The 25,989-nt window shown below is 39.4% G+C and overlaps 2 protein-coding genes and 2 long non-coding RNA genes across 9 annotated transcripts; 2 read left to right on the forward strand and 2 right to left on the reverse strand.

Moving 5' to 3' along the window:
• Positions 1-705: 705 nt before the first annotated feature.
• LOC125297536 (NLR family CARD domain-containing protein 3-like) lies at positions 706-14,557 on the reverse strand. The gene is made up of 12 exons (XM_048247931.1): positions 14,415-14,557; positions 9,729-9,862; positions 9,185-9,283; positions 8,146-8,238; positions 7,692-7,781; positions 7,442-7,540; positions 7,152-7,259; positions 6,627-6,673; positions 3,664-5,470; positions 2,851-3,021; positions 2,483-2,656; positions 706-1,999 (listed from the first exon to the last, which is right to left on the reverse strand). Exons 2-12 carry the CDS (start codon positions 9,845-9,847, stop codon positions 1,834-1,836), a joined length of 2,973 nt encoding a protein of 990 aa, XP_048103888.1. The 5' UTR covers positions 9,848-9,862; positions 14,415-14,557; the 3' UTR covers positions 706-1,833.
• Positions 14,558-19,486: 4,929 nt separating this feature from the next.
• LOC125297651 lies at positions 19,487-21,251 on the forward strand. 2 transcript variants are annotated; one of them, XR_007194090.1, is made up of 3 exons: positions 19,506-19,843; positions 19,984-20,065; positions 21,031-21,251. It is a non-coding gene; the product is annotated as an uncharacterized LOC125297651 (long non-coding RNA). The 2 variants fall into 2 exon arrangements; XR_007194091.1 differs by lacking the exon at positions 19,984-20,065 and having other exon boundaries at positions 19,487-19,843.
• A 256-nt stretch (positions 21,252-21,507) lies between these two features.
• si:ch73-106k19.2 (glycine N-acyltransferase-like protein 3) lies at positions 21,508-25,933 on the reverse strand. 5 transcript variants are annotated; one of them, XM_048248007.1, is made up of 6 exons: positions 25,311-25,933; positions 24,558-24,651; positions 24,140-24,247; positions 23,258-23,381; positions 22,380-22,506; positions 21,508-21,946 (listed from the first exon to the last, which is right to left on the reverse strand). In XM_048248007.1, exons 2-6 carry the CDS (start codon positions 24,630-24,632, stop codon positions 21,523-21,525), a joined length of 858 nt encoding a protein of 285 aa, XP_048103964.1. In that variant the 5' UTR covers positions 24,633-24,651; positions 25,311-25,933; the 3' UTR covers positions 21,508-21,522. The 5 variants fall into 5 exon arrangements, with proteins under 5 accessions (XP_048103964.1, XP_048103962.1, XP_048103965.1 ...); XM_048248005.1 differs by having other exon boundaries at positions 24,558-24,682; XM_048248008.1 differs by lacking the exon at positions 25,311-25,933 and adding an exon at positions 24,890-24,943.
• Positions 22,981-23,923, forward strand: LOC125297650. Its single transcript, XR_007194089.1, has 2 exons — positions 22,981-23,128; positions 23,268-23,923. It is a non-coding gene; the product is annotated as an uncharacterized LOC125297650 (long non-coding RNA).
• Positions 25,934-25,989: the final 56 nt, after the last annotated feature.

Below are 25,989 nucleotides of genomic sequence, written 5' to 3' on the forward strand. Positions count from 1 at the left end.
GCGGACACATTTACGTATGGCACCTAATAGAAATCGAGCCCAATGTGGTATCTAGCTTTTCTAATATCTGTGGCTCGAACTGAGAGGACTTTGACCTTTGACCCTTTCCCCATGATCATAATCTCTCCTATCTGCACTCCGTCCATCAAAAGAATCAGAACATTGTACAGCTCTCTTTTGTAAATTGTCTATAGGCCTACTGTTAAAGGACATAAAGACAATACAAGTGAGATCAGCTATTTAACATTGTGACATTCTCCCGAGAGAAGTCATTATATAAATAACTTACATTATATAAATAACTTACAATACATATAGCCTGATATGAAAATCATAAAAGACAAATTCACAACACACAATGATACAATGTTCAAATGTTTATTTCACCAATGTCAAGAATATATTGAAAACATGTACAAATGTAGATACAGCCTAGTTGTACACTGAAAATATTTAATGTTCTTAAAATATATATAATCATAGATAGAATGACATGAAAAAGAGGAGTGTAGCCTATTACTAGACGTAATTGTAAAAACAACAACATAAATATATACAACATATAACAACATATCAGCACATGGAAGTATGGAAAAAAACTCAAAAACTTAAAAAAAAAAGTCATGACAGAAGATAGATACAGAGTGCTGTAAGTGATTTTGAATGTGATGCATGTGCAGAGTGCTGTAAGTGATTTCATAAATGATTTTGTATGTGATGTAAGGGGTGGAGTCAGACCACTGTTGACCACTGGCCTGGCAAAGAGCTACTTGAGTAGCTGAGATTATGGCTGATGCCAGTATGTACTCATGGGCAGAGGATAGACTATATAGGAAGACTATATTTTCCATTGTAGTATTTACATAATATGTTAATTTCTACCTCAAAAATGGAAAACTCAAACTTTAAACACATGAGAGCATAAAATATCAGAGTATCATAGAATCAAATTAATTCAGGAATTGTTTAAAAAAAAACTATTTGGTTATGCCTATCATTTTATAAAACACAATAGCCCCTTTATCATTGAAAACAATGACAAGATAATTAGTTATTATGATTATGAGTATTATGATTCATAATATTATCATTATTATTAGTTTATCACCTGTTTGTAGACTCCAAAACAAAGCCTAGAAATTATTTCAAATAGTCTGCTCTACGCTGATCTGCAAGCACTATTAAAAGGCAGAATTGAAATCAACCGGAACTGGGTACTGGAATCGGGCTCTACTCCTGAAAGATACCCATTGCTACACAACCACACCATAAATCTTCTATCTATGGGCCAGCCCAAGCAGAAGGATCCATGGCCGGTGAGCTCAAGCAGGACATCAGCAGGACAAGGTGAGAGCTCAGCATAGGTGCTGTAGGAGCTTATTCTGTTCAAACCCATTCTGAAACCTGACTGGAACTAAACTCTCCTAACAAAATGAAGAGGCTGCCAGCTGCACTGAGTTGCTAGCAGACACACATGAAGTGAATAACAGCTTGATATTGCAACGTGAAAAATGGTGAGCTCAGGTGTATCTGCAGACAAGGTAACAACACACTGATTGCACACATAGCACCCAGACACACAGAATACTGTACAGTAAATACATAAAATACAGCTACATCCCCAAAGACCACAACATCACCTAGATTTAGACACAACTCTCCACAGACACATCTCCAGAGTATGACCAAGATGTATACTTCATCTACGCTTACATCTGACATCATCCTCATGGTGATTATTTCATGTTTGTCTATTATATATACAACTTACACAAAAAAACAGAGCATGTGTATCTCACAAGAACGATGATTTATTGCCTTACATGACTGTCCTCAGCACAGAGTTTGGATCTTCTTTATCTGTGAGAGCAGCTTGACTTCTGCCTCTCCTAGTTTATTCTCACTGATGTTTAGCTCTCTCAGGTTGGAGGCTGGGTTTCCACTCAAGGCAGAAGCCAGAAGCTCACAGCCTTTCCTTGTGATGCCACAGGCTACCAACCTGCAGAGGGATACACAGCATGATATAAAATACAGTAATATACTGTATGCCATTTTATTTTATGATATATCATATGCAATACATGACATCCTCATACATTGACCTTCATGAGATTACATTATCAGGACAGCATAATGTATCATATTGTATCGTAATGTCATGACATATCATGTATATTTCTGTAATTAGTGTAATTTATTGAAGAAGTGTGGCCCAAGTGAGAGTGATGTGGGTAGAACATAGTTGTGATTAGGCCGCAGTATGTAATCACTGTCAGGACATGGCACATTGTATTGAATAGTATTGTATCACATCATCCATGTCATACCATCACATCATCAAATCACATCAACATCTTACACTATCACATCAGTGTAACACATCATATCCCATAGGATCAATTTCAGTGCACATGCCATAATTACCCACATCTTTGTGCTTCTGAAGTATTAAGATCAGTATATTAATTGTCCATTTCATTACCTCAGTGTCTGTAGACGGCAGTTTGGACTTCTTAGCCCAGAGGAGAGGTGTTCAACTCCAGAGTCTTCCAAGGGATTTTTACTCAGATCCAGCTCTCTCAGGGGGGAGTGTGCTGCTTGCAGGACTGAAGCCAAGGATTTATAGGAGGCCACTGTCAGATTACATTTGGCAAGACTGAAAAGACAGGAGCATATTTTAAGAGAAACAAAATAGATATACAGAAATAGACAGAGATATATTTCCCTTCAACACCCTGAAATAGCTGCAAGCAGCGATGTGAAGGGGCGAAACAGCTCAGCAGGCCAGAGGCTGCTAGTTGCCTTCTTGCATAAGTAATTTACAATAGCAACCCATGAGAACACACAGACCTCAGTGACTCCAGTTTGCAGTGTTGACTCTGGAGCCCTCTGAAGAGTATCTCCTCAGACTTCTGCAGGTTATTGTGACTCAGGTCCAGCTCTCTCAGGTGGGAGTGGGCAGACTCAAGAGCTGAGGCCACCACCTCACAACACTTCTCTGTGAGTTTACAGCCAGACAGCCTGTCAAGCACATGAGAGTGATAATGTTGTTGACAACTAAGATGTGTAGGCTATGCTTTACTTCTATCAGGATTCAATAAAAGTTTAGTTTCAATTTACCTGTGGGTGACTGCCCATGGAAACAGAAAAAAAGAAGGGTCCAGAACAACATCTCAATTGAGAATTAGTCTGTTATTAGCCAAGATACTAATATTACAGACTACTTTAACTAGGAATGTTGCACTGAAATCCCATCCAATTTGGATCATTCTACTTTTATGTTACATACATAAGCATAAGTATATAAACTCTTTTGATCCCGTGAGAGAAATTTGGTCTCTGCATTTATCCCAATCCGTGAATTAGTGAAACACACTCAGCACACAGTGAACACACAGTGAGGTGAAGCACACACTAATCCTGATGCAGTGAGCTGCCTGCTACAGCGGCGCTCGGGGAGCAGTGAGGGGTTAGGTGCCTTGCTCAAGGGCACTTCAGCCGTTCCTACTGGTTGGGGTTCCAAACTGGCAACCCTCCGGTTACAAGTCCGAAGTGCTAACCAGTAGGCCACGGCTGCCCTACATTAACAGCAATCTACTGCCCAATACATATTGGGACCCAAATAACAGTCCTGCATGGTATGTGATATGATTATGAACTTACAGAGCCTTTTTGCAACACTGCACAGCTGGAATCAGTCTTCTCCGACCCTCATCTGATGCCTTGTATTTCTTCAAATCCAACTCATCCAGAGGATCTTTTGCCATCAGCAGCACGTTGGCCAAAGCCGAGCAGTGAGCAAGTTTGAGCTTTTGTACAGCACCTCTCTCTGATTTTAAATAAGATTGGACCTCTTTATGCACAGACGAATCATTCATTTCCACCAGACAATGGAGGAGGTTGATCCATCGATTTGGGGAGATGTTTGGTCTCTTCAACTCCTTCAGATTTCGAATAGTTTTCTTGACACTTTCAGGGTTGTGTTCTGTGCGTGTCAGAAGAAGGCCTTTTAAGAGCTTTTGATTGGAATCCAGGGAGATGCCGTGTAGAAAGCGCACAAACAGATCAAGGTGCCCACTCTTGCTCTCTAAGGCTCTGTTCACTGCACCCTTGAGTAGCTCATCTAGTGACATATCTTTCAGTGAGATCTTGGATTTACTTTGGAGAAAATGTTTCAGCCCCTCCTCAGTCTTGTTGATATAACATGCAAACACATACAGGGCAGCAAGACACTCCTGGACGGTCACATGCACAAAAGTGTACATTTTCCCAAAACTTAAAGATTCTCCTTTGAGGACATCAGTGCAGAGTCCAGAGCGCACCAGGACATCATTTACATCAAGGCCACATTCCTTTACCTCCTCCTCTGAAAACATATAGTTTCCCTTCAAAAGATGCCTGAAGGCAAAGTGAGACAACTTCATTATGACATCTTTTTGTGATTCCAATGCATTTTGGCTTTCTTGGCTGTTCCTAGCTTGATATATTTGCTTGCTTCTGGTAGTCTGGATCAGCAAAAACTGCACAAACATCTCAGTCAGAGTTGTTGGGGGTCTCTCACTGGTCCCCTCTTCCAGCATCTGCTGAAGAACAGTGGCTGCAATCCAACAGAAAACAGGCAGGCGACACATGATGCTGAGGCTTCTTGATGACTTAACGTGGGCAAGGATTCTTTTGACTTTACCCTCATCTCTGATTCTCTGTCTGAAATACTCTTCCTTCTTTGTGTCACTGAAACCCTGTACTTCTGTTACTCTGCTGATGTACTTGGGAGGAATTTGATCACTTGCAACTGGCCGTGATGTTATCCAGAGGTGGGCAGATGGGAGCAGAGAGCCCTGAATAAGGCTTGTTATAAGTGTGTCCACTGTGGCTACCTCTGATACATCAGAGAGCATCCGGTTTTCCTGGAAATTCAATGGGAAACTGCTCTCGTGCAAAGCAAAACAAATGAATAAAATCTGACAGTCTTTGAGTTTAGAATTGTCCTTCAGCTTTTCTAGCTCAGGGTGGAATTTCAGCAGGAGTTGGTGGAGACTGTACTGAGAGTCTTTGATCCTATTCAGCCATCGGAAAGGAAGAAAAAACACAAAGTCTAGGTCTTCATTGGCTTTCCCATCTGCCCAGTCAATAATGAACTTCTGAACAAAGACTGTCTTTCCTATGCAAGCCACACCTTTCGTAAGCACAGTTCGGATGGGTCCCTTCTGTCCGTGTAAAGGATTGAAGATGTCTTTGCAGTCGATTGATGACTCTTCAAAGCCTGGAGCTCTGGATGCTGACTCTACCTGCAAAACCTCATGTTCCTGATTCAAACCTTCACTCTCTCCCTCTGTGACATAGAGGTCTATGTAAATACTCTTGTGAGGTGTCTGGGTGGCTGGAGTCAACACACATTCCCGTATGTTTTCTAACCACCTCTTGAGATTGTCCTTGTTGTTTACTGAAACTTCCTTCAGGATGTCATCATCTGATGGGTGGAGACAAATTCATGGCATAACATTTAACAATAAATGTATTATTTGTAATCGTGTCGTGTTAACTCAATGTTAACCAATTGTGACAACTTTGACCAGAACCAGCCCAATCCAATCCCCCATCGGATGTCCTGACCTCTTCAATCTCGGTGACGATGTACTTCTTTGCCTCTGACTCTGAGCCGGAAGCAGCTAGCATCGTCACCCCATCTAAGACTCTCTGAGAAGGTTCTCAACGCCAAGGACCTCACTGAGCTGACCTCATTGCGTGGCCTACTCAGCCAGGCTCAGGGCTGTACACCTACAGCTGAACCTCTCCAACCTCCCCGACACTGTCTTCTCCTTCTTGATGCTCCAGTGTCCCCTAAAACAGAGGACAGGACAGGACATCGCCACACTGAGATGCTGTCCAACTTCCCGACTCTAGAACCACCTCAACTAACCATCTGTCCTCCCGTTCTGTCCTACATCATGACTCCCCTAAAACAGAGGACAGGACAGGACATCGCCACACTGAGATGCTGCAGCTCCGCAGTTACATCTCACAGATGCTTTAACGCATGTGAGCGCATATGCACACAACGATGCACAGCGTGGAGAATGCACGCTCCACCTCCTCAAACTCAGCATGATGATGCCACAGCAGGAATGCAGGGGGGTACTCGGCTAGGAGATATTATCAATACTACGCATGTCTATGTATGGTCTATGATTGCTCGCCTTGTTTGACTATGCGTTGGTGAATTACTTGGATGTGGTATAGGTGTTCCCATTGGATAATGTCAAATAATCTCGACTGAAAGAGAATTAATGGTTATGAATGAGAACACAAGATGTTAACCCTTTCCTCAATGACTCCTGATTCTGGCCAATCGATCACTTTAGAATGTTGTAAGAGGACAAATATTTCAACAGACACGGTCTTATCATAAGGCATGCAAAAATTCCCCCATAAAGAGATCAGTGATTGAAGACTGGTTCAGGTCGGTGATGTCACCAAAAGTGGATCTTCCATTGATTAATGTCTTGTGTTCTCCCTTAGAGGACCATTTGTTAATAACAGAAGCTCAAGACTGTTTGTCCTTTTATTAAATTAAGTTCAGCCAACTGTTTTCATAAACATACTTTACGTTGGACTGCTGATCTTACCCATTGCTTTGCTCACAGTCAGTGAAGTCTGATCAGTTAGCTGGTGTCTACAGAAGAGGAAAGGAAACAGAAAGCTATGAGAATGAGGTCAACCTGTGATAACTGCAGTGGGCACAACCATCACTGAAGGGAAAATATTACATATTTAAAACCTTTTAAACAACACCTAAAACAAGCACAACAAACAGATGTCTGAAAATAAGTCAAACTCTTGTAAGCAAGTAAAAATTATCTTACTTAGTCTCTTTATACAAAAACAATAACTAGACTTTTTATCTTAATATAAGATGAATAAGACTTGGTAGATTTTTGTAGTGTAGCAACTGAAATCAGTACTCATCAATTAATCACACTTTACACCAATGTGAGCTATTAACAACATAATTTAAAAGTTGCCATTGTACTTAATAGGGAGAAGATATTTGAGAAGAAAGACATATGAAGACCAAGATGAAAAGGTGGATTGATGTCTATTCAACTATAAAGTGCAGACTAAAGTCTATTCTACTGTAAACTAAGCCTCACCTAGAGTCACTTGAGTCCCTGGGCAACTCAGGAGCTTCCAACCGAAATCGCTTTGGACTGAACTCATGGCTGGAGACAGGAGACTTTGCTCTGTGTTTCTTCTGTGGCCTGGAAATGTCAAACACAAATAGTTTGTTGTAATAATAATTAAAACAACAAGACAATGTTTGGAGTAGGAGGGGTGAAAGTATGAATAATTTGTAGATTAAAATGAATTTGATGCGTTCAAAGTGTTGCCAATTATTTTATTCACTCATTCACACACACGCACTTATGCACGTTTCACTCACTTTCGATCACCGCTGAAGTTGGGAGGCTCAAAGATGGACCCTTCACTCTTTACAAACACAGGGCTGGTTACAGGAGACACTGATCTGTCTCTCTCTGGGCTGCAAATACAAGAGAAAAATACACAGGCAAATAGTTTAATTCCATGGGGCCGACAGATGTAAAGACTGCTCAAATTCACATGAAGATTAATAACAGTCATTAATTCACTTCACACACACACACACACACTCTTATGCACTTCTCACTTACTTTAGATCACCACTGAAGTTTGGAGGCTCAAAGATGGAACCCTCCCTCTTCATAGAAACATGGCTGGTTACAGGGCTGTCTTCCTCTGGGCTGCAAATACAAAAGACAAATAAACAGGCAACTATTGATCTTACAAAGTGAACACCCAAACACTTTAGAATCACTGCTAGCACGCCTGTCTTTCAACCTCAAGCTGCAGGTTTTGCCAGTTTTTCATACAAGCAAAAACAGTTTATTACAGCTGTGTAAAACATCTCAATCCTTTTCTCAATCAGCTTATACAACAGCAAAAACATCTTAGATCCATTGCAGAAGACCTACTGTATGTTATAACAAATGTTTCAGCCAGTAGATTTTGACCTCTGCGGGAGTTTTTTTTTAGTTCTATCCTACAATACAAACAGATACACAAACAGACTTTTTTATGAGTGTCTGCATTCCTTTTTTCACTCACTTTACACAAGGTGGGTCATTGCTGAAGTTGGGAGGCTCAAAGATGGAGCCCTTACTCTTCATAAGCACATGGCTGGTCACAGTAGACACCGATCTGTAAATACAAGAACAAAATACATAGGCACATACTGCAGATTAACTCTATGGGGCCGACAGATGCAAAGACTGTTCAAATTCACATAAAGTTGAATAACAGTCACTCATTCACGCATGCGCACACACACACACACACACACACACACACACACACACACAGTTATTTCTCTGTGACTATTCCGTACGTTCATCTGCCTTGCTGTTTTATTTTCAATCTCCCCTGGTACTCAAGACTATCAAATGGCTTTTAAAATTTGCTTGTAAACAATAGCATAATGTAGCCAGGCTACACAGTTATATAGCGAGTATATAGTGAGTATCTGGCTACAACTTAAGCTAATACACTTACTGAAACAAAAGCAAGTCACAAACTCATAACTCCACATTACGGTTTTATTTACAGTAGGATATGTACAAAGAGAAATAGAAACCGACTGTATTGCTCACATGAGAATTTGAGCTGCAACTTGCCCTGTCTCGACTTCACCTGCCAATGCTTAACGTTAACGCACTTGAAACACTTCCTCTCCGATCGTGACATATGCTGTCAATCAAAGAGTCCAGCCACTATGACGGTTCCTCCAATCATCATACAAAAGTTCAGCATCCGTGCCATCCCACTGCCCCATTGAAAGTCCAGTGAAGCCCGAGTGTCTATGAGGTTTTTGATGGATTCTGTCGTCATAGCAATGTATTAGGTGTGCGAAATCACGATAGATGGCCGGCAAAACCTTATTAGCCTACTGAACAAACTAGCCATGAAGTTGAACACTTTTTTAGCAATATCTATTTGGAGTAGTAGGCTAATATAATACAGTATTATTTTATGCAATTTTTACCGTGATATTTTAGGAGGCTGAGCTTCCCCTGTAGTCTTAGAACAATCGCCTCTGACACAAACACACACACACACACACACACACACTTATGCACTTTTCACTCACTTTAAATCAGCGCTGAAGTTGGGAGGCTCAAAGATGGAGCCCTCACTCTTCATAGAAACATTGCTGGTTGCAGGAGACACCGGTCTGTTTTTCTTTGAGCTGGAAATACCAGAGAAAAAGGTCTACTAGTTCTCTAGAACTCTGAATGACATTCTGATGTTTTGATGTTAATATTCACAAGAATGTGCAGTGTAGACTTCCTGTAACAAATGCTGTAACTTGTCCAGAATAATTTCCATATAATCTGGTTTAAAAGTAGTCAGCGATTTCTGACATTGATTTATTCACTTTTACCACATTCAGGAAAATATCTCCTCACAATCTGCTAGCTCTCCATTCTGTGAGTAAAATAAGGTCTTTGTACACAGCCCTACATACACCTGTCCCCCAAACATTAGAATACAATTTTGGTGAGTTCACTCTCTGGTGTTTTTTGGTGGTTAGTCCAAATATCAATGACGGTACTGGTAGCTATTCTATACCAGCTGTATAATCAATTTGATGACATTATCAATAAGCGACATAGCAGCAACATCATTTTCACCTGGGAATGCACTGTGGTTCAGCAGAAGCATCGCTCTTTGAAGGCACAGACTGGGAGGATTCGGGATTTGGCACGTGCGGATGAGGGCCTTCCTTTTTGCTCTGTCTGAGCTGGCTCATGATGGATGAAACATTCTGAAAATATGCAAAAAATATGCTTTTAATGCATTAGCCAGCTGGTGGTTTTCATGTTAACATGTTAAACTTTTAGTGCGAGTTAGGAGTCAAGTCAAGTCAAGTATTTATTTTTGCCATTTGCTCAGGTACAATGTACAGGCGCATTGGAATGCTTGTGCAGATCACACAGTCATGTATAAAAAGACACTCATTTTCATTCACTCAATTAAAAATACACTACTAAAAAGCAATAAAATTAATAAAATTAATAAATACAAAGTGCACTAGTGCCAGCTTGTCCCCCTAGGGATTACACAGCAAGATGAAGTAGGTGTGTGAGTGAGTGTGTGCGTGTGTGCGTAACCGCATGTGTCCCAGTGTGTCAAGTCCGCGTCTGAGGTGGGACAGGGTATTTTAAACCAGATACTGTACAATGTCCTTAGCCAGCAGTCTGGTGGCTGCTGGGTAGAAGCTATTGTGAAAACGTGTTGTATTTGCCCTTATGCTCTCTGGTCTATGATGTCTCAGCACTCAGTACTCCTAGAATAACAAGCGTTAAGTAAAAGCATCAATTGACCAATGGAATTAAAAAAGTAATAAATGAATTAAATAAAATAAATTAAAAAAGAAAAGAAAAAAAAAAACGAAAAAAATTGATTTAGTAAGTTATAGAACAGGGGCTGTATTCACAAAGCATTTTATCTTACTGCTAGAAGTACTCCTAAATTGCACTAAAAGTTTTTAGCTAGGAGTTTTCTCTTAAAACCTATTCACAAGGCCTTTCAGACCTACTCTTATGGAAAAGTAACAACTCTTAAGATAAGAGCTCCGTTGCTATGGTTGACATCATTACTCATGCACAAGCTTGATTGGCTAATGACCACCGTGATGATTGTGACGCAGAAATGAAGCTAAAAACCTCCTCTACAATGATACATCATTGGGTGCTGCAAAGGATGGGAGAGATGAATGAATGAATAAATAAATGAAGACAAAGCAAATAGCCTAGTAATAGAATACACTACGGATTGATGCAATAGGCTATATTTGCAACATGTTTAAATGGTTTTGTTAAATATTCAGATATAAAAAGAGATGCACAAAACTTAAAACACTTTAGATCAGTTTGTTTTACTGTGATAAAGTCTTTGTCTCCTAACATACAGGGTGGTCCTTATATGGGGTAAAAAAAAAAAATTGGAAATGTTTAACTCTCACCCTCTAAATGTGTTAGGATATCAATAAAAACACACTGTGCAAACATTTTAATTGTTCCCACAATATCTAGAGGTCGCTCAAGGCCCTTGAATATTTCCGGAATCGCTAATTTTTGCAGAAATTGTACCATTTAAGAACACAAAAAAAATAAATAAAATGCACAATAATGTTTAATAACACAGGCACTGTGGTAGTGTGGTAAACAACATACAACATCAAAATCATAGAAAGAAAGAAAGAAAGAAACAAACAAACAAACCAAAATCACTTGTCATGCTTGTATGACGTAATGACAGAATGTTGAACTCTACTATAGTATAGTATCATCATATTGTACAGTTGTACACCTGAGACGTCCATTTTCACTCTGGGCCAGAGGAAAGTCTCTATCTTATGGATTCTTGAGATGAATCAGTGCATCCTGAAATGCAATATCAAACAGGTCTCCTAACTGGTCTACAAAGGCCTCGGACTGCTGAGTCTTGGAAGTTCTCTTGGCATTTTTCTTGGCTTCTGCCATTTGTCCTGAAGTGTTTCCAGTTGTTTTATGGCATGATGTTGGGGACGAACAGGAATCCTAACCTTGTCCTAGAATACCAAGACTTCTTTTATCACCGCTGTTGCACTTTCATGAAGTTTTTTTTTCAATGTTTTATGTGATACCCTTGGGTCTGGCCCTTGAGTCGTGGATCTGCTCGAGGTTTCTTCCTATATGTACAGTATCTTCAATTCTAGGGAGTTTTTCCTCGCCCCTGTTACTCATGGGCTCTCCTTAAATGTTTAACACTCTGTAAAGCGTCATGACACATGAGTAATGTTCTTTAAGTAATTAATGTTCTTTAAGTGAAATTAAATTTATATTGATATTACAACACACATGAAACCTGCTTCTTGGAGGGTAACTTTGTTCCAGTTATTTCAGTCTCTTCTGATCCGAGTAACCATATAGCGGACTTGCTTTGTGTTGCTTCAGCCACTGTCTCAGTGTATATTGTCTACTGTGCTTTATTCACATTGAAGTGTTCTTGCTTTAAAAGACATATCACAACTAAAACAGAAGTTGCTATGAAAATTCCTCACAACACCATATTATTGGGAAATACCGGAATCAGAAGATGAGATCAGCAAATCATCATTGTAAATTTGCATGGACAATATGGAATTCCCATTTTAAGATTCATTAGGTGATGTAGGTAAAACCACCACATGTGGTCACCAATAATCAATACATATTGTCATGTGTACTTGCCAAAACGAGAAATGAAACCTAACACAATGGGTCTTTAAAAATGATTTTGCTACCATTTTGTGTCTTCCGCTGACAAAATAAATAGTTCGCCACACAGATAGAACTTGACAGTTTCAGGTGTTGCGTGGCAACGTCTTGCTAGCTTACTTTCCCTTTCAATGAAATTCCATTGCAAGCAAACAGACTGGAATGGAACTTTCTGCAGCACTCTGAAGAGCCGTGTAATAAGCAAAATTAACACAGAATTAACAGAGTTGACAATAACAGAGTTGACATTACCATCATTTTGTGGCTTAGCTCCACATCCTAACATCAAACTAGTTACTGCATGTATAAAAACAGAATTGAATGGCTTTTAATCATATTATTGTTTTTTTTTTAATTGAGTGAGAGTTTCACTCCAATAACGCAATAACAGAGTTGACGGATAATTAATCTACTGTTGGTGTATCCTCAACATTTTGTAAAATTAATGAGAGAAGAAGCTTAACATATCTCACTGCCTTTCCAAAGTTTACTGTCAGAGGAATTGACATCTCTCTGTGTAGGCATCATGCTTCATATTCTAAGCCTGTGTAGATTTTAAGCAGTTTTATAACAGAGTTGACAAGAACTTTGAGACGGACCAAAATTACATATTTTTTTACTTAAATTTTGCATAATACAGAAAAAAGACATTGCATATAACTGATGCTATAACAGTTAGTAAATTAATCTCCAAAAAATATATCATGCTTAGTCGAGTTGAATGCATGACACTGTAGTCGGAGACAGTCAAACATATGGGGAGTAGAAGTAGGCCTAATTTATTTAATATTTTGTGGATAAATTGGGTCTAAATTATAAAGTGATGCTATTGGTGAAAGTGTGTTTTTATTAGCATAATTATTCAAAATTGATTTCATAAAGATTTTTTTAAATTAATAACTAAATCTGTATCATGGAGACAGGAAATGTACCCTGAATTATAGAATGATCCATATATATTTTCATCACAAGAAATATGATAACTAACTTGTAGCACAAAAGAGATCTGGAGGATTTGTTCAATATTGAGATATGGAAAGAGACAAAATCAAGATGCACAAAACTTAAAACACATTAGATCACGTTTTACTATAATAAAGTCTTTGTCTCCTAACCTACAGGTGGCGCCCATGGATAACAAGGTGTAATCACCCCTCCAACTCATTGGTACAGTTTTTTTGTTGTTGTTAGTAGAGTCCAATTCAAAACCAAAATCCCCCTTTATGCAGAGCAGAGGCAGCGACTGCTCCATTGAAGTCTATGGGCATAGCTCAGAATTTCACCACATATGCTAAGGTCTTGGTTCTATAGAGTTAGGAATGTGAATTTCGGGCACGTTTTCATGATCCACAAACCCTTCTGAACATTTCAGGTACATTTTTAGCATTTTTGAGCATTCCAGTCTGGAGAAAATCAACCTTATATCAGGTGTGCGCCGGTTATTTATGCAGCTGCTGTTGGCCGGTTGCAACGTACGCTCGTCAATACGTCATCGACACGCCTCTTTATGCAGACAGGATTCGATCCCCATTTCGCGCCCATAGACATGAACTACGACGAAGTATCTTGCTCCGCCTTAACAATCTTTGGTTAAACTGTCAAGCTGCCCTGGCATTAGGCCAACATTGCATAACCACATAAATTAATTCCCGCTCTTATATTAGGAAACACAAACACATCATGGGCCCATATGCCTACCACAATAATAATAATAATAACAGCAATAATAACAATAGCCTAATGATGATAATAATAGGCTAATAATAATATGAAAGCAAAAGTGCCAATGCCCATACTAATAAATTGCTGCTAGATCGGAATAACGTCAAATATGACTGCAGTAGTTATTACAAGATAATAACTCAGATTAGCCTCATCTGCATTGTAGTAGGCCTACGAAAGATATTGCATTGTAATTACGAAAGGCACCTGTTGTTTAGATTACCTACCGTGGCTTCATTTGAAACTGCGACATAGCCTTGGCCTAGCCTACTTCTCCGTCATGATTCCTTCCTTGTTTCAATTTTGTCAGGCTCGACTAACATTTGTCTTTATATAACACATAGTGCAACTCACCTTAAAATACGTCGAAATGGTTGATTTCCAAAACGTTTCCTTTACAGTCCTTCCTAAGGCTACACGGGAAGGAGAAAGAAAGCAATGGCCCAGAGATTGTTTGTAAACACTAGCCTGCCGTCGCAAGTGAAAAAAGGCGGGGTTCTTCTTCTTCTTCTTTTTTATATGGCGGTTGGCAACCAGCTTTTTGGTGCATTACCGCCACCATCTGGACTGGAGTGTGGATCAAATGGTCATCCTACACTTTCCTAAATTCTTTTAAATAACCCAGTTACCTTCAAAAAAGAAAACAAAAAAGGAAAAACAAATTTCACCTGATTCTCTTTGCAGTATATCATTCAAATTTAATGTCATCTGGATTTCACCAAGTTGTGAGATAAATCTTTGTCTGGCTTGATGGTACTCAGGACAAAACATAATTACATGCTCTATGGTCTCTTGACTATTACAATATTCACACATTCCATCAACATGCTTTTCATGGTAACTAATGTTCTGTTTAATCCTGTATGTCCTAGCCTCATTCTGGACACCACATCTTCTTCTTGCTTGCTTCTGCATGTATTCCTGCTCCTCCCCACCTTTCCTTGAATACTATGCAGGTGTCTTCCAGACTGTTCGTTATCCCATACAAATTGCCATTTTTCATTTATTTTAGCTTTGATTATACTTTTTGACTTCAGCTTTGCTGTATTTAATATTCAACTCTATATCAGACTTCCCTGCTGCTTTCTTTGCACATTTATCTGCTAATTCATTACCTCCTACACCTATATGAGCTGGTACCCATATAAATGTAGTACTAATACCAGACTTAAGCAGATTGCTGGCTAATTGCATTACTTCATATACTATGTCCTGTCTAGACTCAGAGTGACAACGTTTAAGGCTTATTAAAGCTGAGCTAGAGTCTGACGCTTAATCACAGCTTGCTTAGGTCTATTGCTCTCTACCCACAATAAGGCCATCCATATTCCTATAATTTCTGCTGTGTATACAGCTAAATCATCATTGATTCTCTTTCCAGATTCAATGTTTAATTGAGGGATAACATAAGCAACTCCCATTTTCTTATCAGTCTGCTTAGATGCATCAGTATATAAAATGACTGCTTCTTTATATTTGCTCGAATGTAACTCTGGACCCTGTAATGATCCACTTCAACATCCTTCTTTTCCTCTAATAAGCCCAAGTCTACTGGAACCTCTGACATCAGCCAAGGAGGAACAACAGGATATGCCACTGTAGGGCTTATTTCAAGAGCACTGATTCCCATATTTATTACCTTTTGTTTTATTGTCCAACCAAAACTTTTAATAAGGTAACTCTCTCTCTCTTGACACTGCCATAAGACTGATTGACTCATGTGTTTTTCACTATGACCCCTTAGATTTGTCCAATACACAAGAGACAGCTGGTCTCTTCTAAGATAGAGAGGCATCTCTCCCATCTCTACCTGGACTGCTGCCACTGGCGTGGTCTTAATTGCCCCACAGCATAGCTTCAAACCTTGGTTCTGAATTACATCTAGTTTCTTAAGTGATGTTTTAGCAGCAGACCCATACACTACACACCCATAGTCAAATACAGATCTCATCAGCCCTGTATAAATGGCTTTTAAAGCAGGTCTACTTGCTCCCCATTCAACTCCACGCAGACACCTCATCACATTCAACACTTTCTTGCATTTCTCAATATTTTTTGTATATGCATTGTCCAAGTTAATCGTTTGTCAAACCACATTCCTAAATATTTGAAGAATTCCACTTTTCTAAATCTGCCCCAGATAATTTGATTTTAACATCTTCATTTATTTTCTTTCCTAGAGAAGAATAAAGTCTTTGTTTTATCTATTGAGATCCTAAACCCCCATTGAAGGGCCCATTCTTGGACTCTGTTCACTGCCTGTTGCATCTTACCCACCACAAAATCTATATTTCTTCCTTTTTTTCCACATTGCTCCATCATCTGCAAACAATGCCACCCCAACTGAATTTTGTATGTCTTTAAAAATATCATCAATCATTATTGAAAATAATAGTGGACTAACAATACTTCCTTGTGGGACACCATTTTCCACACTGTATTGCTCACTTAATTCTCCATTTATTTTAATTTGAATTGTTCTATTAGACAAAACCCTTTAATCCATTGGAACATCCGTCCCTTTATTCCCAATATTTTAACCTTTATCAGTATACCTTCTTTCCACAACATATCATATGCCTTCTCAATGTCAAAAACACTGCCACTACATTTTCTTTGTTCACTTGAGCCTTCCTTATTGTATCTTCAAGGCATACAATGGGATCCATGGTGCCTCTACCTTTCCTGAATCCACTTTGATAATGACTCATTAATCCTTTCGTTTCAACCCAATATGTAAGCCTGTCATTAATCATCCTTTCCATAGTTTTTCCCATCTGGGATGTTAATGCAATAGGTCTATAGTTAATTGCTATTTTAGGATCTTTCCCAGGTTTCCTAATAGGAATAATTATAGACTCCTTCCATGTTCTAGGAATACAGCCATCTATCCATACTTTATTATATAGACTTAACAAAACGTCCTTCCCCTTATCACTTAAGTTCTCCAACATGGAATAGCAGATTTTATCCATCCCTGGAGATGACTTACCTAATTTACTTAATGCCTTATTGAGTTCAGATTTCGTAAATAACACATCCAATACCCTTCTTTTCGCTATCCTCAATGTCAAACACATTGCGATATTTTTCAATTGTAACTTCTCTACCTCTTTTTTTTTTTTTTTTTAAATTCCCTGAGCTGTGCACCTTGGCTAATGTTTTAGCCATAACCTCTGCTTTTTCCTTATTATTGGTGATCGTTCTTTGCCCCTCAACCAACACTGGGTATCCATATTCCCTTCCATTCCCTTTCATTTTTTTAATCATATTCCAAACTCTCTCCACTGGAGTAGGTCGACCAATAGAGTCACAGAACTTTTTCCAATGATGTTTTTTAGCTTGTCTTATTGTTTTCCTAACTATTGCCTGAGATCTTTTATATTGAACTAAATTCTGAAAATCATGTGTTCTTTTTAACTCTTTAAACGCTCTATTTCTACCTTTAATTGCTTCCTTACATTCTGTAGACCACCATGGCACTATTTTAGTTAACGTCTTAGGCTTAGTTTTTGGGATTGATACTCCTGCTGCAACAATTATTCCACTGCCAATTTCATTACACAATTTCTCAATATCCTGATTTTTATCAATAGATAGTAACAATTCATCACTTACCTCTCTATACTTACCCCAATCTGCTTTTCCTAAAATCCATCTATCTTCTCTTATGTCATGTTCATTTCTTAATTCCACTCCTATCTGAATTCTAATAGGATATTGATCACTTCCTACTGTGCTTTCCCTAACTACCTCCCAGTCACATCTATCTGCAATGGTTTTGTGACAATAGTTAGATCTATTGCTGACTCTGTACCCCTTTGCCACATCTATTCTAGTCCCAGATCCATCATTCAAACATACTAACTCTTTCTCTTCCATAAATTCTTCACTACATTTCCATTCCCATCATCCCTCTCTCCCCATAATGTACTATGTGCATTAAAATCCCCACACCAGATAATTCTTCCTGTCAAATCCTTCCAAATATCCTCCAGTTGCCTTATCTCCACTTGTCTACATGGGTTATAAAAGTTTATAATTGTCACATTATCTTCATTTGTCCATACTTCTGTAGCAATGTATTCCAAGTCATTCCCCCCTCTTTACCTCTCTATACTGAAGTCCCCTTTGTATAAAAATTACAACTCCTCCTCCTTTACCTATTTCCCTATCCCTTCTTATAGAGTCATACCCCTTTATTACAAAAAATCCAACCTAGGCACTAGCCAGGTTTCTTGTATACAAATAATATTAGGTTTCTCTTGTAAATTTTCAACATATTTTTTTGAATTCTTGGCCGTTTGCAATTAAACTCCTAGCATTCCACTGAAGTATAATTAAAACCATTATACAGGCCCACTCCATGACTGTGATTGTTGTGTTTCATCATTAAGAATATCTCTTACTCTTTCCCAAGGCATTCCCTTTGCATCCAGGTATTTTTCAGCTGACTTTACAATTATTTTAATTCTTTCAGTTCTACTAGTGGTCTGTGCTGAGCAATTGATTATCTCAGCCATGAAGAGCACAAAATCACCTTTTACTCACAATCAACGATCTTCTTTTAGTTGATCACACTTTACACACTCCTTTACATCTTTAGTCCCATCCTTTATTGTTTCTACCGGTACACCTACACCTCTTGGGACTTTCTTAGTTGCCTCTGCATAGGAAACCCCTTGGACTACTTTTAATTCGCTGTACCTCCTGCATTCTTTTGTTAGCCTCACAACCTCCATATGCTGCACTATGTTCTCCTCCACAGTTGCAACATTTTAGTTTTGCCCCTTCTTCACACTTTCCATATTCATGTTCACCACTACATTTGCTACATCTTTGTTTGCCTTTGCATATCGCCGCTACATGCCCATATCTTTGACATTTAAAACACCGCAGTGGTGGAGGAATGTAAACCTTGACATCATAGCTCATGTAACCAATCAAGACTTTTCCTGGGAGTTTAGCTTCGTCAAAAGTGAACAGTACTGATAGACTGTCACATATAACTCCATTCCTTCTTGTTTTAAGTCGCTTTGCTTCCCTTACTTTAACATTTTGTATTCCTTCTTTCACTGAATCCACTGACTCACTTAGAGGAATCCCAGAGATCACACCCCTAACAAAGTTTTTGTCATATGCCATTGAACATTTCACTCGCTGTCCATTTAGTTTATTTGTCTTTATTGCTTTCTGTTGTTGTTCATCACTTTTACATATTACCAGTAAAGAACCATTCCTCAATTGTTTAGCGCTCCTTACCTCCCCAATGTCTTTATGCAGACTTTTGGTTAGTTGGATTGGACTCCACTCGTTAAAAGTAGTCCCCTCTTGTAACAATTTGATAAACACCTTGAACTCATCTTCACTCCTTTTCACCGTTTTTATTTCTTTATCAATGTCACTATAATCTGATTCGTCTCTATCTTTAGTTTTCCGTTTCCTATTGATTACTTTCCACTCATCCAAACTCCCGCGTCCAACATCCATCTCCCCATCCTCGCTTCCTGATCCGTCATTTCCTGACCTCTGACCATTCACAGTCCAGTTGTTGCCAACCGCCTGTAGCTCACGCTCAACAGACAATCGTCTACGCTCCTTTCCTCCAGTTGCCGCCATTTCCCCCTGCCTCCTTCTCATCTTCCTCTCTACCACACTCCTCACGGCGGGGTTCTTCTGGTGGGATGCCTTCCTTTAAAGTTAGCCTACCTCTATCTGAAGTAGGCTAGCCTGCAGCTCTTTTTCACTCAGACGTCTCACAACCAGTGCTTTTTTAAACAGTGGTAAGCCTACACAGACTTTCGCATTTAAAAGTTGTTTTTAAAGTTTCTGTTTTGTTTGCCCTTGCATGTTGATTTCTGTGCCACGAGGCGGTAATTACATTTGATCAGATATGCTAATATTCAACTTTTTGTCATTGAAGAGTACTACGTAGGCCTACAGAGACAAGGAAATACCGTTTGCGTCTAACCAGAAGAGCAAAATGGACTAATGTCAATAATTGGGTATCTCTTTAAGTTCAATGACCTTCCACATTTTATGTCTTCTGATATAGCCTACTTTTTATACGGAAAATGTCAACACTTCCTTGTATGAATTAATTAACATTGTGATTCTTATGGGTAAACATCATATTCACTGTAGTAAATGGAGGAATAGGAAACCCTCCTTTCTATGTTTTCTAAATTAATCTTAGCATTTTTTCTTCACTCCAAAATGTTAAGCTTAAGTGTGTCCAACCTTGTGTTAATGTGAATTGTATTATGCTTCTCTTTTCTTCCATAGATATTATATTGCTTCACAAACGACTTCCGTATCTGTCTTTTCTTTGCAACCCCATTCTAGTGTATTATGTAGGCCTAATTAGTTTTGGTATGTCCTTATGAGTTTTCTGTATGTTGAATTTGCATCACTTTTTTAAAAAAAAGTTGAATGTGATAGATACAGTAGGCTATAGACAGGTGGTGCAGTAAACAGTAAGACATAATAGTGCAGTGTAGACAGTAGTGTACAGTTAATAAAGTGGTATGGTCTGTAATATAAATTAAATATAAATATGTGTAAATATAAAATACAGTAACCTTATAAGAACAGAATAGATATACAGTATGATGTAGGCTATGAACAATATGAACAACATGTACAGATACAGTACCCTCCAGAGTTATTGGCTCCTCTGCTAAAGTTGACTAAAAGCCGGTATAAAAACAATCTGTTGGTGATTTATTGTAATCTCACAATGAAAAAAAATAGGAAAAATCCAACCTTGAAGGTGATTTTTTTTTTTGAGAAAAAGGAAAATCTCATAAAGAAATGAATAGTTTTAACTAAAACACATTGCTCACAATTATTGGCATCCCTGCTTGCTCCCCGGCGGGCAGAAAACCCAAGCTATTCATATTTTCTTATTACAAGTTATGTTCATGTGTATTTTATGACATTTTATTGTATTTATTTTTTTAATTTTTAGTGAGAAAAACAACGTTTGGAATCAGATGATTTGGTGGACCCCCTGCAATAACTCTGAGGACCTCAAGGGGGCATGTGAGATCAACAAATGACAGGTCCTGAGGCCTTGGCTGGACACTTGCCAGATGCCAAGTTCCCTGAAAAACACAATGACTGATTAGTCCATAGCCCATAATCCTTGCCCATCTGAAGTGAAATAAAATACCTGTTGTAGATATCTGACAGGTTTTTTGGTGCAGTTCCATTTAGTGATTTATAAACAAGCTGCAGTGCAGTAATGTGAGCTCTTAAAAAAGACAGTTAGAAAGAAGTAGAAATTAACAACAGACCACTGCAACATAGACTACACAAGATATAGTGTGCTCGTCTATGTTTTTGAGATTCTAAAATGATGATTTAGTTATTGTTTTAATGCTTACTACAAATGAAAAAAATGAATACACCAAGGATTTTAAGAGTGACCATAGCTTAGATAGTGTAAGAATAGACTACATTAATTTATTGGCCTCTCATTGAATTCAAACCAAGCAGCGCGGTAACTCTCCTTATCTCTAAAGCCCATTGAGTGAAAAAGCCTGCAGGAGGCACTATTTCCCTCCTCCACGAAACAGTACACGGGATACCCCTTCTCAAACAGCATCTCTGAGAAGCGTGACACCAGCGTCCTCGCGTATCCTCTCCGCCGGTACTCTGGTAAGGTGTAGAGCAGTCCCAGCGCGGAGTGTGGATACAGCAACACCCAGGACACGGGGCTTCCTGCTGCCGAACCGTCCTCCGGTATGACACACAGGCTGGGAAGGTGCGCGATGTACCTCAGCACAGAGTTGTAGCTGTCGGCATCGCCGCCGTACTTCCAATTGCTGTTGACGAGCTCTGCGTGTTGCGGCCGAAGTGGCTGGATCAGACAACCAGGAGGACTAACAGGAGAGAACAGACTAAATTTAGGAGAGTGCATTATTTAGGAGAGTAAATTTATCTGAGAGACACTTGTGAGGTATGCTTATGTGATGTCATTACCTTATATCTAATTATAGCCCACTACTACACCATCATTGGCCCCAAGCTATGGCTCCTAGGCCTATTGATGATGACGATGACGACGATGATGATGATGATGATAATATCAATAAATTAAACAAAAGGTAACATTGATTCTCCTGAAAGTTGGGTTTGCCAGTATGTTACATGACATTACATTACATTACATTTGTCTGACACATTTTTAACCAAATCGACTTACAACATGGTCGACAGTTTAAAGCCTTTTTAACAATTCTCTCAACAATAAAGGTAAACACTGAGGTAACCATTGAGTTGGTGGGTGAACAGGAGGTGTGATTGTGAGCTAACCTCTCATGAGCTCTGAGCTGAGTGGGACTCCCGAGGCTCAGCACGCGCATCACCCCCTGTGTCCGTGAGGGAACCTGGTGCTGATCCATGAGGGCTTTTACAGCGTCCAGATAATTCAGGTCAACGCCTGTCATGGAGTGAATATGAACACACTGATACAATGCATGTGTGTGCATACATAGTACATGCATATAGAAGAGCTATACACTTAGAGATATGTAATGCAAACAATTTGCATGTTCCTATGCTGTAGCCTATACAACCACCCAAGCATGTCCACTGAAGCAGGTTTAGCTTTTGATCATCATTAAACATTGTTTCAAAATCATCATACATATATTCAAATAGGTCTGTGCTATATCATATTTCATATGGTATATCCCAATCATTCTTGTATATCATAAGAAGTTTTCATATCTCAATATTGACAATATTGACAATATTGCATATTAATGTTTTTGTATGGCTTTGCGTGATTGTCCAATATGATGTGTTTTCATATTATAACAACATTTTACAGTTGTATCATGTTTCATATCACCATTTCTCCTCAGTTCAGATTTTATAATATTTATAAAATCTGTACTGAAGAGAAATTGTGAATTGTATCATATCACCATTTCTCCTCAGTATATATATTTTTTTGCTACAGTATATCACTCAGCCCTATATTTAAGTCATGTGACATACCTAAGGACCAAGAGTCAATCAATCAACCTGTGAACTACACAAAATGCTAGTGCTAAAAGGTAATCTGGGTTAATGATTTATTTATCAATCTATGTAAATGTATTTTGTTAATCTGGGTTAATGATTTATTTATTAATCTATTTAAATTGATTTGTTTATTTCCCTTCATCATTCGTATTCTAATGTACCTGCCAGCAGGGTGTACATGCCCCAGTCCAGCAGCCCTGGAGTGTCCAGTAGCCTCCTCAGGCTGTCCTGGTCTCTGGAGAACATGCTGTGGATGTTGAAGTCCCCCTCACGGTCGCGTGTGCCCTGTGTGGAGGACAGGCCGTAAGAGTGTTTGGACAGATGATTTAAATCGATGTGCCCTGTGTGGAAGACAAGCCGTAAGAGTGTTTGGACAAATTATTTAATTCGATGTGCCCTGTGTGGAAGACAAGCCGTAAGAGTGTTTGGACAGATGATTTAAATCGATGTGCAATGTGTGGAAGACAGGCCATAAGATGATTTAAATCGATGTGCCCTGTGTGGAAGACAAGCCGTAAGAGTGTTTGGACAGATGATTTAAATCGATGTGCCCTGTGTGGAAGACAAGCCATAAGAGTGTTTGGACAGATGTTTTAAATCGATGTGCCCTGTGTGGAAGACAGGCCGTAAGATGATTTAAATCGATGTGCCCTGTGTGGAGGACAGGCTGTAAGAGTGTTTGGACAGATGTTTTAAATCAATGTGACAATTGATTTGATTAGACTGTAGCTTCTGTGACTTCAATTATTTCTGGGAATTATGAACGTGAGATTGTATTGAATGGCTATTGTTTGTGGAATAAAAATGTAGATATATTTATGTCAGCATACCTAAGTGGGTCTGAGTTTGTAACTGAATGCTGAAGGTACATTGAAAGTTGATGGCAAGGGGAATTATAATAATTATTATTATATTGAACAATGGCTGTCGCATAGAGAATACGGTGCAGTAAGTTATCATGTTGTGTCCAAGTGTGGGCTAGTTTTAAAGACTGAGTGGAGGTTGTGTGTATGCTGCGGGCTGAACTCTGAGGTAGCACAGACCTTTATCTTTGGCTTGCACACTATGGCACTGAAGTCAGGCCAGGCGTCAACAACCACTTCCAGGTTCTGTGGTTTGCCTCTGTTGATGTTGAATACACAGCCGTACACCTGTAGACCAATAAATTAACTGCTTGACACTTGAACACTTAACAAGTGAATACTTCCCTGAAATGCCTAAACATACCAGCTACTATGTGGCACTATTAACGACAGTGGCTCGGCAGAGTTCCCTCGAACTTTATATAATCTGTCAAAGAGACAATTTATCATGTAGAAGTCGTAAACTACTTCGGTGTTTCATCAGATTACCTTAATGCATGACTGATTAAAGAGCATTTCAAATAAAATATAGTACGTTGTCTAACACATTTTGAAACCTGTCTGAGTGACTTGTAGTGTAGTGAACAGAGCTACAAACCTTCAGGGATTCTGGAAAATGTAGTTTCAGAGCCTGCTCCGCCTCCATTATCTCGCTGGGGTTCAACTCTCTCATACTGCAGGGTGGGGTTGTGCTGTGTGCGTCACCAGGCAAAAATAACAGTGCTGAAGAAAAACATGTACACACAGGCACAGACATGTAGACAAACACACACATGTGCCCGCACACACACACACACACACACAGTACAACACGCACACACTCAAACACACACACACATTCACACGCACACACACACACACACACACACATAAAACAGTCAGGGTGTCAGGTTACAACAGTCGACCGGTAGCCTAGAAATGTAGACTCACCCTAGCGGCGGCAAATTAATTTGCTCAGCCTGTACGTCTAGTATCAACGGATAACGACAGTCCTGCGACGGTGAACAACAAGGAAGGTGGCTATGGCAAACGAAGAGCGGTTGTTTGAATCGGCGTTGGCGTCAACTTTGGAGAAGTTGGACTTGTGCTTTTCTTTGAAAGTTGTGCAACACAATGCACTTAAGTCATTCCTTTCGAAGAAGGATGTATTTGCCATTTTGCCGACCGGATACGGATATGGTCGTAGCGCTGGCCTATTGCATGCCTAAGCAGTTTGAAAGACAATTCTCTGCCCGCCCCTTGGATTAAGCGAGGTGAATGGTTCGATGCCAGACTATACATTTCAATGATATAGGATGGCCCGCCAGGCTAGTCGACCGGAACACAAGATTCAGGAAGTTTGTGTGTATACCTCTTAGCACTTGTCGTGGACTAGTTCGAATCACACTGTAGAAAAGCAGCCACTTTTTTGACAATACGTATATAATGCACCCGATAGTTTTTCTCCCTCTTTGTAAATGGCCAACAAGCAGAGGAAATGATTTCCTGTTCTAGTGTTGTCCACTGGGACATAAGAAAAAAAAATAAAACAGCCAAGGTCCTGCTCTACACTCCTCCCACCACACACACAAAAACAACCAACACAACCAAAGGCAGATGTTACTGTGACATACATTTCCCATCATTCTCTCACAGGTCATGTGATCAGGAAATAAGCACACCGACACACAAACATGCCCCAGCCAGAGAGAGAGCGAGAGAGAGAGAGAGAGAGAGAGAATCCTGACACACCAGGTCATGTGATCAGGAAATAAGCACACCGACACACAAACATGGTCCAGCCTGAGAGAGAGAGAGAGAATCCTGACACACCAGGTCATGTGATCAGGAAATAAGCACACCGACACACAAACATGGTCCAGCCTGAGAGAGAGAGAGAGAGCGAGAGAGAGAGAGAGAGAGAGAATCCTGACACACCAGGTCATGTGATCAGGAAATAAGCACACCAACACACAAACATGGCCCAGCCAGAGAGAGAGAGAGAGAGAGAGACAGCGAGAGAGAGAGAGGGGGAGAGAGAGAGAGTGAGA

Source organism: Alosa alosa, chromosome 7 (genome assembly GCF_017589495.1).
Source record: "Alosa alosa isolate M-15738 ecotype Scorff River chromosome 7, AALO_Geno_1.1, whole genome shotgun sequence".
In the NCBI taxonomy this organism is placed as follows: Eukaryota; Metazoa; Chordata; class Actinopteri; order Clupeiformes; family Clupeidae; genus Alosa; species Alosa alosa.